Below are 16,449 nucleotides of genomic sequence, written 5' to 3' on the forward strand. Positions count from 1 at the left end.
TGAGGCTGAAAATATGTATTTGGGATTTTTCTTTTCCCCAAGGCTGTGGTTTATCGTTGGGCTTTCTCACGTCAGTGCATGGCTGGCCTTTAAAATGCAATATGGGTCTGTCATTCTGGGAGAGTGCTGGGGGATTTGTTCTTCTGGCACTGTGGCAAATGAGCAACAGATACTTTTATCTGGGTTGTAAAGTCACTGTCTTCCCCATGGCAGCTGGTGTTTGAGGCCATCTCAGACCTGGCCCCGTCAGGGTCTTGGATCAGTGGTGGGGAAAAAGATGGATGACAAAAAGCTGTGGGAAGGGCAGTCGTGGCCCCCTTTGCTTGGGAGCAGTGCTCCAGCCAAGGCACTCACCCTTGGTCCCTGTGCCTGACCATGTGCCTTGTGGATCTGGACACTGGCTCTGGCTTGCAGGCTTGATCTCAGTTCTGTCTCACCCCTACAGATTTCTCTGGTGACCAAGACTTGGCTAAGCCTGGTTATTGTCACAGGACCTGCCCTGCTCTTCTTTTTTGGATGCCGTAGTGCTGCACCCCTTGTCAGTGAGGCTATCCTCTATTTTTTGTAACCAGTATTTTGCATTTGTCCATGTTGAATTCATATGATTATCCCTGCAGACGATTTATTTTATCAAGACCATCTTTTGAGATAGTTTTGATTTCTAACTCATTTGCATTCCCCTTCAGCTTCTAAGAGTTATTGCTATTCCAGCTCCTAAGCTGTTGAAGATACCACCACCTTGTACAGACCATACATACCAGAGAGCCTGGGCATATGACAATATTTGTCCTTCCATTTTGATAGCGAAATACTGCTATCCATAGCAGTATGGTGTTTCATTCAATTTCACACCCATTTGGTATTAGACCAATTCAGACCTATTTTCTTTGGTTTGCTCATTTCAAAGAGTCTGTGTCAACAGCCTTGAAAACATGTGGCTTATAGTCATAGTACTCGACAGCAGACAAGAGCTTATATCTACTGTAAGAATGTGACACATAACAGGTATTGGTTTCCTTTCAATTCACAGGGAATAATAAAGAAGCCAAATAAAGAAATTAAATCAGATCTTGATGAAACCATAGGTTTAGTCAAAAATCCATGTGTGCTCGTTTTCTCCCCTTGTGATGCTTACAAACTGTCACAGATTGTGATTTCTGACTATGTGGACCAGAACTCCATGTAACTGAGTTAAATTGGCTAGTCAATAATTCTTTAGTTTTTTCTTCCCCTTCTGCATATGTCGTGTCTGCTTTCATGTGCTCTGGAGCACCAAACCCATACGCCATGGGTTCCCTTAGACCACCATTAATGCTTGTGAGAGTAAATCCTGAGTCAATTCTTGAAGTGCTCTGGGATGAAATCTAGTTCTTCAGATTCAACCAATTAGGAAACACAAAGCAAATCAAAGTACTCTCTAACCTGTTTTTTGCCTGTCTGAGCATCGGAATTTTTTCCTTTGCTGTTGGTCTCAGTTGTGTCAGCGGATACTGAGATGTTCTCTTTCAACGTCATCTGTTAATAGACTTGGCCTTCCACTAACCAGCTCACTAATAAAGTGTTTTTCCTGTTATTAATGCACTGATAGGACTATTTCACTAGCAAGGGTTGCTAGGAATAGCATTTCATTTTCTGCCTTGCCCTTTCTGAGGTTGCGGCTGCGTGCTGTCGAAAATCTGTCTTGAGTGCTCTGACACAGTTTCTACTTCCTGTATAATTTCCTCCTATGTTTGGGATCAAAAGGACCTAACCAAGTTGTTCATAACCCTACTTCCTGACCATCTTCTGCACCTGGAAAGTTTGCAGTTGCACCTTTAATACAATTTCTTTTATGTTACATTGTTTCTTTTGAAATTGCCTCTTGTCCTTGGAGCAGCCTTCCACAAAATCTTACCTACTGATCCTCTGCGTAACACAGATCTGTCCTCCTGAAATCCCATTGCTTTTTACTGCAGTGTTGCCTCTAGTCCCAAGGAAATGTGAGTTCCTTGTGAATGTCATTTCCCCATCACTGGCACCCAAGTTCCTCTTGGGTCAGCTCCACTCTGTTCCTCTCTTGGTTGGTTTGAAGCCAACGCTCCCTTGAGACGACAAAACAAAAGAAGGGCTGAGAAGGTCTGACTTTGTCAGCACCTAGCAAACAGTAAATGCCTTGTAATAGGGGTAATAAAGAAGTAACTTTATGTATCATTCTGGGTTTGGGCACAACTAATCACAGAATAATTTAGCCCAGGCACACAAGACTGTGAGACAGTTTTTACTCACTTGAAATATGCACAGTAAAAATAACAGCATTAATTCTTACCTTACCACTTAGCCACAAATAAAATGCAAAAGAATATATAAAGAGTGTGAATAGCATGTATCTAGCCAAATACATGTGTTGTTGCAAAAACCCACAGTTCCGGCAATGTTAAGAGTCCCCTCTGGTCCGTATCTTGGGTCTCCCTTATGTTCTGCTACTGATTTGTTCTATGACTGGAGAGATGACTTAGAAAAGCAACCACTGATACGATACTCTGACCTGACTTTGAAGAGAATATTTCAAACTAGGAGACAGTGATTTTTATTATTTTTTTTTTTTATTTCACTGGTAATTTCTTTTACAACTGACTTCTTTCCTGGCTCCTGCTGTAGCCCTGAATTCAGTATCAAAGGAACAGACTTTCACTTGCTGCCCCACTGCAGTTAATTCTTTGAACAGCTAACGCTTGCCTAATGGACCTCTCATAACAGACACCATTCCACTCTGTTCCTGCATTGCTCTTTTCCCAAGATGGTATTTTTTACAGTGTGAGAAGTACAGGGTTGTTATTTTCTTTTCTAAGTCTTTTGGACAAGATTTACACAAGGATTTGGATACACAAAGAGTATGTTTGTGTATGGCCAGAAAAAGAGATCCCCTGTACAACATTCTGATGGCTTTCCAGAAGAGCAGTCTTTGATGTCCTCGTTCACGTTAGTGAATGGATTAAATAGCTTCTACGTGGGTACAAACTCTGCTTTGGTCAAGAAAATATTAACAATAAAAAGATGAGTCTTGGCACATGTGTCAGGGACACAGATGGAGATAAAAAAGTATGACAGGTGTGTACGTGTAATGTGACTAGTGGCGTTTGTGAAAAACCTAGCCTTACAAGTTACTCTTCTCTCCTTTTTTAGGTAGACTTTCAAGGCTCATCATGTAACTTTTAGTTCGCTATCTGATACCCTCCTGAGGAAGAAAGAAACCAAGTCAAACGAGTAAGATTTTAACCAGCCACATTTTTATACTGAGGTTTCTCATTCCAGTCAGGCCCAGTGATTTCTTGATGCTGTTTTTCAAACATATTAAATAAATTTTGACAGCATTTTTTCTGTAAAGTAGGCTTTTGTACCACTGCTTCCAGTCTGGAAGCACTGGATGTTAGGGATCCAACTTCTCTCTTTGTGATCTTCTCTAGAATATATGCAAGGATGCTTGTCAGCTCTAGCAATAAATATGCTTTATAGTTTTATAAACCTTGACTGCTAAATTTCTCAAAGAGCTGCCAACATCTCTGTTAAAAAGTCTTGTGACTCCTTGTACGTACTGAAATAATCATGTCGGGTAAAAATGTTTCTCATCAGTCATGTCCAGAGAATTCTCCTTCCAGTTAGGAACCTGTTTCTTCTCTCAGGTGTTTTAACTCCGTTGGCTCCAGTCCAGTCAACACTGGCTTACAAAGCTGTGAGGGAAAATTGCATACACGAACACATCGCTGGGCCTGATGCTTTTTGTACTCATGGCTCCTTACCCCTCTCTGGGAATTAAAAGGGACATTTATTTGGTGTTTCTTAAACAAACAATGACTATAATTAGGTACCTCCAGTTCTGGATGAGATACAAAGGAACAATTGTTAATTATTTCCGTGCGCTTGAGGAACACATTGCACTGAGGGCTGGCTGGCTTGCTTGCAGACCACAAGCAGTGAGGTACTGGACTGTTACTGCCATGGGTCTTTTTTTAACAAAAGACTATTTCTTCTTCGGTCAGGGTTTGGCTTGGATCCCTGGCTGCTCTGCCCAAGCCCCAAGGGCACCCACAGGCCTGGCTGTCTCTGCCCACCCCTGGATGCCCCCACGGTGCTAACAACCCAGGATCCCATGTCAGCCCCCTGGGACCGTCAGACTCCAGCCCAGTGCCACAGAAGAAGGGCCAGTCTCCTGGTCCTCACAGCCCTGACGTATTCCTGAGGCCATTGCCTGTAGCCCATGGATGCTGCAAGGCTCCTCCTGACCACACAGAAAATGTAGTCACGCTGAGAGCAGGAGGCCTGCCCCAGCCCTCCTTTGCGACATGGTGAATGTGGGCAGGTTCCTTCCCTTCTGACAGGTGACAGAGCAACCTCTTCAGCAGTGCAAAGCCTGCACAAGCCTCTGCCAACACCCCCGCACATTCGTGGGAGTGCTGCTCCTGCAGCAAGCACGGGAGGAACTGAGATTTTCACACCTGATTATGGTCCTGTTCCAGTCCTGAGTAAAATTTCTGGGCGTAAACCCCTAGGACGGAACCAAATGGTGGCACAAAACTAGCCTGGATGCTGATGTCTCCCATCAGTTCTACTGCAGGGTAGCATCACTTCACTGTAGTGTGGGAGATGTATGCGGGAGAGGAATGTGGCATGGGCACATGCTTTGCCTTTTAAACACCGTGCTGCGAAGGGTGCTGTAGAAATCACGTTGTGACAGCACCAACAGGAACTGGGGCTCTGCTTTTCAAAGGGTGTATTTGTGCCAAGAGGTTAGCAAATCTAGCCAATCTCATCCACCCCTTCAAAGTAAGCAGGCAAGTGTTTTTGAAGAGGAAAAAGGATGCTGCACGTACTTTGTAGGCTAGGCACAAGCCACAATTGCTGAACACAAAGAGCTCCAGCTGGGAGCCAGTACTGCCTGGAATTTTTCCCACCCCTTTGTAATGCTGAGTAAATGTCTCAACTTCTCATGACTCTGCCTTTGCCAGTGAGAACATCCTACTGGGACTAAATATAACAGCTTGTGGGGAGGGGTCTGAAATGCAAGATTTGTTAGATGCTAAGAACCACCTGAGAGGCAAGGGATGCCAATGCGCTGCTTATCTACAGGCATGGGCTTCGGCTCACTGTCCATCCCCTGAAACATCCTGTTTCTGCTCCGCCTGCCCATCTTCACATCATGGCATTGAGGCAGTGGGTCACTCCACATAAACTCAAATATTCCAGCCAACAGTTAGAAAAACAATTATGAGACAAAACCAATTCCTATCCTTTCATCTCTGCCTACTCTTCATTTCTCTTTCTTTCCCCATGAGACCTGGCACTCTTCACCATGAGACCACCTACTCTCATCCAGCACCTGCACCTTTCAAACTGTGACAGATCTCCCCTGGATCCCTATTCCCTCCTCTTCCACATCCCTTTCCACAGCAACCTACCACTGTGAAGTCAATGAACACAATCCTTTTCTATCATTACTTTATAACATCTAAGTAGGAAAAAGAGAAAGAAACTCTTTCTGTAGCCTCCTCTAGGCATACCCCAGTGCCTGCACTTGCTGGCCTGTATAAAATAAAGCCTCCTCATGAAGGAAAGTGTGCTCACATGCACTACCGGTCCCTTTCTGCAGCCTACCAACCAGCCCTGGCGGAGTTTTGAACAATGTCACCATGGACTTCACAGACAGGGACAGGATCAAAAGTATTTGGCAACTGAAGGTAAGAAAAGTGCAACATATTCCAGCCAGAGTTCTTCCTTGATTGCTGGACACTGCTTTGATGGAGTTTACAGCAGCATGATGCAGAATTTGCCTAAACTATTGGATGTGGATTATTCAGAGGAGCCTCAAAAAGAGACAGACAAATAGCCAGTTTTTTCCTTTGCTGCACTGAGTGAGAGGGCTTGACTTAGTCCAGTGGCAACTTCTAACTCCTGCACAGGACAGCATATACTGGTATCAGATCAACTTTTGCCATGGCAAAATGCATCAAAGTAACACAGAAAAAGCATTTCTAGTATGGGTGACACTATGAAATACAAGGTATACTTTTGTCCCATGGTGACTAACATCACATTTAAATCTAAATTTTAAATCAGCAATTTCTACTTCTGAATTTATGGTAAGGTCACTTCTTTCCTACAAGCACTAATAATGGATTCATATAGTTATTCTTAAATCTCACATAGCTACCCCCAAATCTCAATCAGCAATGTGGCCACATCCTCATTCAAACACTGAGGTCATCAGGATTGCAAAGTATGTGGCATTCAAGAGTAACAAAATTTCAGTGTGTGGATGTTCTTCCTCCTTTTCCTTTTCCCTTAACGTTTAATATAATATTTTTTGTAATCTAACACACTTCAGTCTTTTCCTCCTATTATTCCTTTCTTCCTTACTCTCAGCAACACTTATTTTCTCTTTAATTTCCCCTCTCCATTTCCGCCTTATTCATTTTCCAGTACTTCCTAGTTTAGCCAGTCTGACTTCAGTCAGCTGTGCTCTCCATCTTTCTTTCCCTGAAAGAATTTCTCACATTTTTATCCACCGCCACCACCCATTTCTTCCTATCTGCTCTCTCTCTTTCTCCCTAGTTCTTGGGGTGGCAGCTTTGAAGTTGAAGCCACACACGCCACTCTTTTTGTCTCCTCAGAGCTTGTTGGTCTGTTTACTCACTGGGCATAAAGCTTTTCCTGGACACCCATGCTCACACAAGCATCTCCTCTTAGAGGGATTCCAGGGGGTGGAGGTGCAGATGTGTGTCACCCTGCTGTCTCCTCGTCACACGAGCGCCTCGCCAGTTTGAGAGGACCGATGCCTGAAAGTGATTACAGGGTGGGCAGACACGGCTTTGAGTTAGGCAGCACATGCAGTGATACAGGTGTTGGAAGCAGCAAGAAGACATTGGTGCAGGCTAGTGCGCAGAGTGAGTATTAATCCTGGGGTCCCTGGGGGGCTGCTGGTCTAGTTTTCAGCTGCAATCAGTCATAAATTGCTGTCGACACCAGAGCAACTTAGGTAAAATCTAGTACCTGTGCCACAATTGAGCCTTCAGTCTCTCCTGTAAAACGTATCTTGGAAGACTTTGGTGACAGAACGGTCTTTGTGCATTGAGACTGGAATGCGCCCCAGTGCATGCCAGGGGCAGACCTAGCAGGATTATGGTAGCTGGCTAACCGTGTCTGCAACTACCTCTGCTAGATGTGTAAGTGGAACAGAAATTTAAACAAGTTAAAGGCTTTTTTTAAAGTTTTTTGCTTCCAGTCAGCTGGAACCTGCACCGGGCTGCATCCTGTCTGGCTTCATCTGCCCGTTTCTAGTATTAGTATTGACCAAAAATGCAGGTATGAACCTACTGAAGCATTCTCAGCACAGTCTGGCCGAGATGCTCCCCTTGCAAAAATGACACAGTCTGCAGAAGCTTTTATCCCGAATCACCTGGGAGCTCACATGCCAAGTCGGAAGGAAAGCCATTGCTCTGATCATGGGAAGAGCCCGAGGTGCTCATCAGCTGAGAGTGCAATCATAGAAGGCGGCAGTCATTCGACTGATGTTCTTGATTAATCAGGAGAGTTATGAAAAGTGTGAACTGGTTTCCACCCTTGGGTGGAGTGCTTTCGGGAGCAACAGCCAAGGAAAAATAGTTCCTGTAGGATATCAGACAACTGCAGTAGGAGAAGTTGTTTAGAAAAAGTGTACAGAAAAAGCCCCACCGCTGCACATGGAGACCCCAGCAATGGAGGGGGGGGGTCTTCTCACCCAGCTTCAGGACTTGCAATGCCAGCCCTACTCACCCCTTTCTTGAGCAGGCAAGCTTTACTTTGGACTACATTTATCCAACTGCCAGTAAAAGCCTGAAACAACAAGTGTACCTGGCCACTGTAAAGGGCCATTTTTAATGTGGCTGACATTGCTTTATCTAACTTCTCTAACAGGTGAGGGAGTGATCTATATAGAAGTATGCAAAGAAAGAAAACCTGCTCCCAACTCCCTCTACTCTCAAATCCTATTTAAGTTTTGGCCCTGAAACTCTCAGAACTGCATGTGTTTTTATGTCTCCAGTGCCTTTTTAATATAGAGAGGGTGGCATTCATACCATCTCATAGGTCCACAGAATAGCCTGAGTTGGAAAGGACCCATAAGGATCATCACGTCCAACTCCTGTGGTGTCCCCCCCCTCTTTCAAACCCGCGGCCGCACACCCATGAAGCAATCCCCAGCAGAACAAAGCCGGTTTGCAGACACGGCGGGCAGCACTGCCAAATTTACGGTGGAGAAAAGGCTTATGGCAACAAGATGCAGACAGAGCACAGTCGGGATGACACCTCACACCTGCGCAACCGCGACGGGGTTTCTCCATCCCATCAGGCTGCGAGGAGGCAGCGAGAAGATGCGAAGGGGGAGCGCGGGGAGCACGGCGCAACCCAACACCCGGGGGTTCGGTGCTCAGGCCCGCTGGAAGGCGGCACGGCACGGCCCCCGCTTCCCCATCCCGCGGTTTTTTCCCCTCCCTGTAGGCATGAGGACAGCCTGCCTCAGCTGGAGAGCCCGCTGATTCGGCCTGTCCTCACAAGAGGCAGTATTTACTACGGAGCCCCCTTCCCCAAGCCTCCGGGCGGTCTCCAAGCGAGCACGCCCCGCAGCAGCAAGCGGAGGAGCTCCGGCTCTGCCCAGCTTTGCCTCCCCCAGGCCGCAGGGCGAAGGCGCTGAGGCGCTCCCGCGGCTGCTCCCCAATGTCTGACCCGGGCGGTGTGCCCTGGGGGCGGGCAGCAGAAGCCGGCGGCTGGCCCAGGGGCGGCATTGACCCGCGGGGCCGGGCCCGGCCGGCCGCCGGGGCGCTCAGCAGCGCTCCTCGGTGGCTCCAGCGCCGCCGCCCGCTCCTCCGCGCCGCAGTGGGCGCTGTCCGCTCCGGTCCGCCGGGGAAGGAGAGGGCGGGCGCGCACCCCGCGCCGCTCTTTTCACGTGGCGCCTCCGCCGCATCCTGCTCCCCGACACGCCGTCACGAACCCGGAGGCTCTGCTGCTCCGCGGCGGGAGCCGCATAGGCCAGGCCAGGCCAGGCCACGCCACGCCTTCCCCACTACCCCTTCTCGGCCAATCAACACCCCCGATGTCAGCCCGGGCGGGCCGCATGTCCCGTCTTTTTAAGGAAGTGCCGAAGCTCCTGATTGGCTGAGGGGCCGAGCGGGGCGGGGATAAAACCTGGAGCGCGCGTCCTGGCCGCCCGGCGTGTGCGCGCCTGCGCGGGGGCTGGGCTGGCCGCCGCGGGGCTGCACCTGCGGCCGCCGCGGGGCGGAGCGGGGAGGGGCGGTAGCGCCGGCGGGCTGCGAGCGCGGAAATGCAGCGGAGGCCGGAGCGGCAGAGGTAGCGCCTGGGTGGCAGCAGCCCATGCGTGAGCCGCGCTCGGGGCGGTAGGCGTCCTCCTCTCCGTGCCCGCCCCTCGGAGCCGTAAGCTTGCCCCCGGCGGCCGCGCCCCCACCCCGCGCTGTCTTCGTACCTGGGCCGCTCCCGCCGCCGCCGGGAGGATGGCGCGGCTGGTCGCAGAGGCGTGTGCCTGCGCCCCGGTCCCGGGAGACGATAGCGAAGAGGCTAACGGGAGGAAGGTGGCTCTCATCACCGGCATCACTGGGCAGGTAACGGGCGGGGGTTCCCTCCTCATTCGCGGGCTTTCCCGGCGGGGCGGGTTGCGGCGGGGCTCCCGGCGGCAGCAGGCGGGGAGCCCCGCCATGAGGCCCCCGAGGCCGTGCCTGGGAGGGGTGGCGGCGGAGGGCTTGGCTTGGGGCAGCCGGGCGCGTTAGCAGGCAGCGACCACCCTCTGCCCGCCTCGGGGAAGGGGTGGGAGGGCACGTCCCCGCGGGTGCGTGCCCGGCACCGAAAGCACCTTGGGGCGGCATCACGCGGGGATGGGGGGCTGTCCTTGTGTCCGGTGCCCGCTTCTCGTTACGGTCTGTGCGGCCGTCTCTGCGGCGTGCAGCTCCCTGTGACAGCCCCCAGCACTGCCCCGAGGTAAAAGGCTTCCCTGGCCTTAGCCGCGCCTGGCCGGGGCTTGTTTGCCTGGGTGGGTGTGAGGGGCTGCATCATCTGTAGCAGCTTTTGCTGGGAATCCCTAAGGAATTGTCTAAACCCGTGCCAAGGGGAGTGTCAGCGGGAGAGGAACCCTACCTAGAAGCGTCAGTGGAAGGAGCTCACCTTGGGACTCTCCATCCTCGTGGCCTGGAGTGGTGAAGGTAGCAGTGCAGTGGCACCAGTGTGGGTGTGAGGCAGCCCACAGTTGGGTTTGATCTGAGCTGGTTTGTTGTTCGGAGGGGCTCTCCTACATGCTGGGCAAGCTGTGTGTTTTCATCATTACCTGCTTTCTACTCAGACCTGCGTGGATGTTGGAAGCATCTCTCCCCAGGCCTCTTGTTTTGTATTCATTCACTGCAGTCTCCCAATTTTTTTGGCTGTATTACTCATAGGGATAATCATGCTCTCAGAGTCCTTGTGCTTTGAGCAGAAGGTGCAGGAGAAAGGTGGCATGGAAAGAAAAATCATAGTTTCCATTGGAGCAACTTCTGCACTGTGAAAAAAGATGTGCTGGTGGTAAGTTTTAACCTGGTGAGACCTGCAGGAGTGTTACATATGGAGTTGTACATACATCTCCATATGTAACTCCCGCAGGAGTTAACTATGGAGATGTATGGAGTTAGTAGCTTTTGCTGCTGCACTTCCAACAGGCAGCTTGGATATTTGGCTGGATTGTTTATCCACACTGAGGTCTATGTTCTTAGGTATTTGCTGGAAAGTGGGTATTAAATTAAAGCTGTCCTCGACATGGTTAGTAATATTTGAGGAATACCTTATTGGCAAAGTAGATGTTGCTCTGTGTGTGCATTATCTCTTGGAACATGCTGAAGAACTTCGGCTTAGAAGGTGTATCTTCTGTGATTAGTATAGCCTGCTAAGTAGGTAATGTAAGCATTAATGTTCATCTTAAAATCCCAGTGAAACAGCTTTTTTTCTTTATGGCTTATGTTTAATCAGCAACACCTTCATACATGGAAGAACTTTTTCCCCTTCAACTGTGACCTGTGACTTGTCCTTGTATGCTTACAGATCCTCTTGTGAGGTGCTGGTGTGGATTGTTTAGGCAGCCATGAACACCGTGGAAAAGTACATGTCGAAGCAGATGTGCTGCTCTTTTTTTCTGAGACAGTGCTTTCCCTTTTTTATGGTAGAGCACTCACCTGACCTTTTGTGAGGGAGAAAATCCAGAGCAACTTTCATTTGTTATCCCAGAGAACCTGCACTATATTTTGAATATTCACCTGCTGTTCGTGTTTTATGTTATTATACTTGATCTCATATGTTCTTACAACCCCTTTTAGTTTGTGACCTTCACATGGGTTGGTGGCTGTCTGCCACTAGTAGGCTGAGGAAACCCCCTCCAAGTGTCTGTCTAACAAAGAAATGTATATCTGAAGAAGAAAAACTACTAAGCTGTGTATACTAACACTTTTGCTTGATGCTTATTTTTAGCAAGAGCTACAACACCCTGATTGTTGGACTTGATCTCTGGAGGTCCTTTCCAACCCCTACAGTTCTGTGATTCTTTCAGTACTGAGTTTTCTATATTCTTTTTCTCTATTTTTAAAGCAGCTTTTCTATCTATATAGTATGTCTGACAAAGGTTAAATTAAGTGCTGGAGAACCAGAGCCACTAAAGGCCTAGAATACTGGAAAACTACCCTGTGAGGTTGGGTGCCTTATTCTTGGTCTAGGATAGAAGTTTTATGTTGAGGGTGACCTCTTTTGGGGTCCTGTAGTCCTCATTTTGAGATATGCTGCTGGGAATCCTTGTCCCTCTTTTCTTAGATGAACTTTAAGTCACTGTTGTACTTTCTTCTTTGCCCCTCTTTCACTCCTTTAAGTAATAGCTTTTGTTTTATTTGGAGAGGCCTCACCCAGAGGTAGGAGACCTGCATTGTTTCTTATCTGAGAACAGGCAAACTTGCATGTCCCGCTTCTGGGGAGAAAGTCCTAGTGCCATCTGTTTTTCAAGTTAATTACCAAGTGTAAAATGCACAAATATGATGAAGTGGAAGCTCAGGCTTTGTTTTTCCTAGTAGTTACTTTGATCACTATTCTTCCTTGGGCCCAGTGTTCTTTAGAGGTGGGAGGTAAAGGCTTGGATCTCTTCAGGCTGGACTGGATGATAAATTCCCCCTACTTAAACTGGGCCCCTTCTGCTACAGCAGATTTATTTTCAAGGCACGTTGGCACAGTTGTGTTGTGTAAGCAACACGCTTCTGTTTGGCTGTGGTCAGTGTATTCTGAGAGTATTTGGGGAGCTAAGGCCCCATAGTGCCTGGTTCCTGGAACAAGCATGGGTGGGAAATCAGTGTTGAGCTAACTGGGCTGTGACAATTTTAGGCAAATGTAGAGCTTTGCTACATGTAGTCTTTGGAGTACTCTCAGGCTAAACAAGGTGCTGCTTGAACTGTAGCATGCCTTCCTGAGTTGAGATGATGCCACAGTAAGTGTGCTTAATCATACTGTTGAAATAAGATAACTCATTTTATTTTTCAGAACTTCTGTATAGCTGTGAACATCTTGATTATCCATCTTTTCCCCTGACAAAAGATGGGATTTTCTTTCTGCTATGATGGAGAAAGAGTTGAGCTCAGGTAGGGTTATATTTTGACAATGGGAAAATTGACTGATGATGCAGTTTTTAAGTATGCCATGGAGATATGTCACAGCGGTGACTTCTGATTTATGGACATCTAATGGGTTTCTTAAGACTTTACAGGATGCTAGAAGAGGATGGGCTGCCTGCACAAGCTCTTCTGTATAGTGAGCAAGTGGAGGCTTGTGCCATGTGCCAACTTACTGCACCAGTTAAAACCAGTTCACATGACTTGCTTCTCTTCTAGAAGCAGGATGTTAAAAGCACAGGTCTCTGAGGTTGAATGTTTTCTGACAAGAACGTGATTTTGTGACCTTTGGCCCCGTAAAAGGAGTTTGAGATATGAATGGTGAAACTGCAAAGCGAAACAAATTCAGTAGTTATGTTCAGAACTCCATTCTGACTGCAAGGAATGGAACTTGGTCTCTATGAAATCAGAGTAGATAAAGGAACCTCTACAAATTCTGCACTTACCAATTGGGTTAGAGAGATATGGGTATCATTCCACCACTTGCATTACTGATAAGAGACCCTGAGCAAGTAGCCAGTGGCACTGTGTGCTCCTCTTGGTAGAACTGAGATTTCCCTTGTCACACCACAGCAGTGGGACAAACCACACTTTGCTGTTTTGGTAAAATGACTTCCAGGGCAAGGCAGTTGCTGTGGTTGGAAGGGTAAAACACTTCTGAAGCATCACATAGGTGTTAGCCTGCTGGTAGGATACTTGTTATTAATGCATAATGCTTTGTTCTTCATCTAAGAAAAACGTGTTCTGAATGAATCAGGCCTGTTGTGTGTATTAAAGTGGAAAAAAAAATGGAACTAGAAAGTGCCTCTTACGTGCTGGATTTATCAAACTTTACCTTGAAGAATTGCTGTGCAAAAAGGGGAGGTTTCCAGTATAAATAAAAGATTTAATTATTGATATGCATGTATTTGCCTTATGCATTGTCTGGGAAAGATCCTACAGCCTTGCTTTTTACCAGACAGTTAGTCTCAGTGCCTAGAAGACAGTGCTGTGAAGGCTGCATTTAACTGACTCTCCAGAAAGTCTGATTGCACTGTGATCAATACAGTTGTCTTCCCATACACTGATGCTTGTAAATGTTTGGATGCTTGTCATCTCTTGGAGAAATACCAAGAAATGATCTGCCTGAGTCTAACTACAAGGTTATGTATTGATGTTTTTATTCTCTTCCCCCAGTCACTGGATTATAAGCAGTGAATAATGTCTGTCTTGTGTCTGGTGCTGTGCTGCTTTGCTTGGAGAGGCAGCAAGGTAAGAGTTTGTAGACCGAGGTCATTAAAACCGAAGCTCAGTTTTGAACAAAGTGCCCTAGAACTTGAGTGTCAATACGTGGCCCGAGGCTATTGCAGATTGTAGCTGAAGAAAGCAGTCTTGCTTCTGCCTTGGGGGTGAGAGCTCTTACAGCAGCAGTACCAGCACCAGCGTCTACTCTCTTGCCTGCAGTTCTGTCCAATTCAGCTGCTGTTTGGCAAAACTGAAGGTAGCAGCCTCAGAAGGTTCAGCCAAACCCTAAGATAGTGTAAATACATTTGAAAAGTAAGTGTACGTGCAGAAATGCCAACAGCATTCTCTTTAATTGATTGATGTAGGCAGAACATGTGATCTGCCTCTGTCTTTCTGGTATCACAAGTTCAATCCTTGTTGCTTATGGCCCAAACCCCTGCATGTGTGTACTGCAAGTTTTATGCAGGTGTTACTGTTTCTAGAAAGGCTAACTGTATCAGGAAGGGAAAAGATTACTGAGAATGGAGGGTTTGATGTTTAGAATTGAGGTTAAATTTGTTGTTTTAAAATTTCTGTTGAGAATGAAACCAAGGACAACAGACTCTGTGGGGCAAACTACCTGTAGTAGGGGAACATGACTCATTCCTTAGTAGTTAAAGTAACAAATAGCTAGCATGGCCTGTGACCATAAAAGTCTTTGGTACTGAGTGGCTGAGAACTTTGTTTCTTGGAGAAGGATTGTAAATCAAACAGCTAATTTTTTTAAAGTATTATCATCAAGTGGTGAGGTGGGAACCTTTGTCACTGGGGAGCCTGTAGATGCCTGGAAGGCAGATGCAGACCTATACTACAGCATGTTGTGCCAGAGAAACTGGGACATGAGTTTGCTAGGTGAGAGAGAAAATCCCAAGGATTGCTTTTCTGCATGTAGATAGAGCTTTTGGTGAAACTGGCTAAAGCTAAATGTTAGTATTGCTCCTCTTTCATTAAAACGAATATTATCTTGGTTGAAACAAGGTACTCTTTCAACTGCTGTCTGACTGAGTAGTCAAAGTTGTCTTGAGTGAGAATTTCAGATGTGTTAAACATCCTTAACATAGTTTAAGGTTGCAGATATGTGGGAACACTGACTTGGGCACAAACTGAAATATAAGAAACTTCATTTAAACCTTGAAAATGTGTGGAATGTTTGTGGGTTGTGTTTGTTTTAAGTGACAAGAGTCATACAGTATGTGCAGACTGGCGGAGCTTTTCTTCAAGAACTGTGAGTCCAGGATGCCAGTAGCCCTCTGTCCCTGCCCAGAGGATCCCAACTGGATCCCATTGCCTGTCAGAATAGTGTGGTTAGTGGTGGTGAGGTAGAACATGTGTGGTAAGAAGTATGGCTGAGAGAGGATTTCTTCATGCCTGCCTTGATGTATTAACTTCACCTTTTTTCCATCCTTCCACAGCTTTGCTCAGTGTTTGTGACTGCCAGTGGAGTCAATTCTCTATTTCTTACTGGAGAGGAAAGTTCTGGTACCCTGGCTCAGCTAGCAGGTATTAATTCAAGGACCAGTGCAGGCAGTCTGATTCCTTGTGTTTGAACAGGGTAGGTACAGGATGTGGACTAGAAAACATTGTGTACAGCAGGTGAATGACAAGATACTGTATACTGTGATGTGTAACTGCTGTGAAAGTAGATGTAATACAAAATATATTCCAGGAAATGTTTAAAATAGTAAGTTCATGCTAACAGTGCTAAGATACACAGCACACAGAAACATGATACCTGGTTTGGGAAGCTGACTTACTCCAAGAAATGCTTCTTGGCAATCTTTGCAGTGCTGCGGATGGCTACGGGTCTTGTTGCCATTGTTGCCTGGACTGATGAGGAGAGCAGAGGTGTCCCATTGCCAGAAGCATGATGCTTGCTTAGTTTGGTTGTTTTCTCTTGGTTTGTTGATTATTTTTAAAGTTTATTTAAATGAAGGCGAGTGATTGTCAGTGTAGACAGAACCTGTTTTTCTCAATTTGCTAAGATTTTAAAAAGTTGAAGCATCCTCTTCTCTACCTACAGCAAATCCAAACTGAAGAGAGAACTCTCTTGCCTTTTCTCCTGTGGTTTCATCCTCTCCCACTAAGTTTTGGTATTTTTTCTCCTCTGTCTCTTTCAGATCCTTTTGGCTGTTGAGCTTTCTGCACAAGAGAGTCAGTTTCTTAGAAAATAGATAGCTATGCAGAAGGACAAGGAAAATGGAGTACTTTAAACCTGCTGATGGCCTGTATGAAGAACACATCAAAGGTTACCACTCTGATTCTTGTAATCCAAGGAAGCTGAATAAAAAAAAATTCAGTGCAGTTGTGATACTGATATTCATCCTAGTGTGCTTCCTGTTGCTCACACCTTATTTCTCTGAGAAGTACCTAGAGTGAGTTTCTTTTCACCTACCTATGCTTTCATTCAGCCTGGGAGACAGAAAGTACTTTCTCTGTCCCATGGCAATTTCTAGCAATGTTATCCCAGATTCTTCAGACTTTTGAGTCTGGAGTAGAGTCC

General features: G+C 46.7%; 1 protein-coding gene across 1 annotated transcript in view; it reads left to right on the forward strand.

Moving 5' to 3' along the window:
• The first annotated feature begins 9,493 nt into the window (after positions 1-9,493).
• Positions 9,494-16,449, forward strand: part of GMDS (GDP-mannose 4,6-dehydratase) — a 428,530-nt gene continuing 421,574 nt past the window's right edge. The window contains exon 1 of the mRNA XM_084260584.1: positions 9,494-9,623. Within this exon, the coding sequence (XP_084116710.1) occupies positions 9,516-9,623 (108 nt within the window). The 5' untranslated portion in view covers positions 9,494-9,515. The remainder of the gene's footprint in view (positions 9,624-16,449) is intronic.

Source organism: Gallinula chloropus, assembly GCF_964237585.1.
Source record: "Gallinula chloropus genome assembly, chromosome: 2".
In the NCBI taxonomy this organism is placed as follows: Eukaryota; Metazoa; Chordata; class Aves; order Gruiformes; family Rallidae; genus Gallinula; species Gallinula chloropus.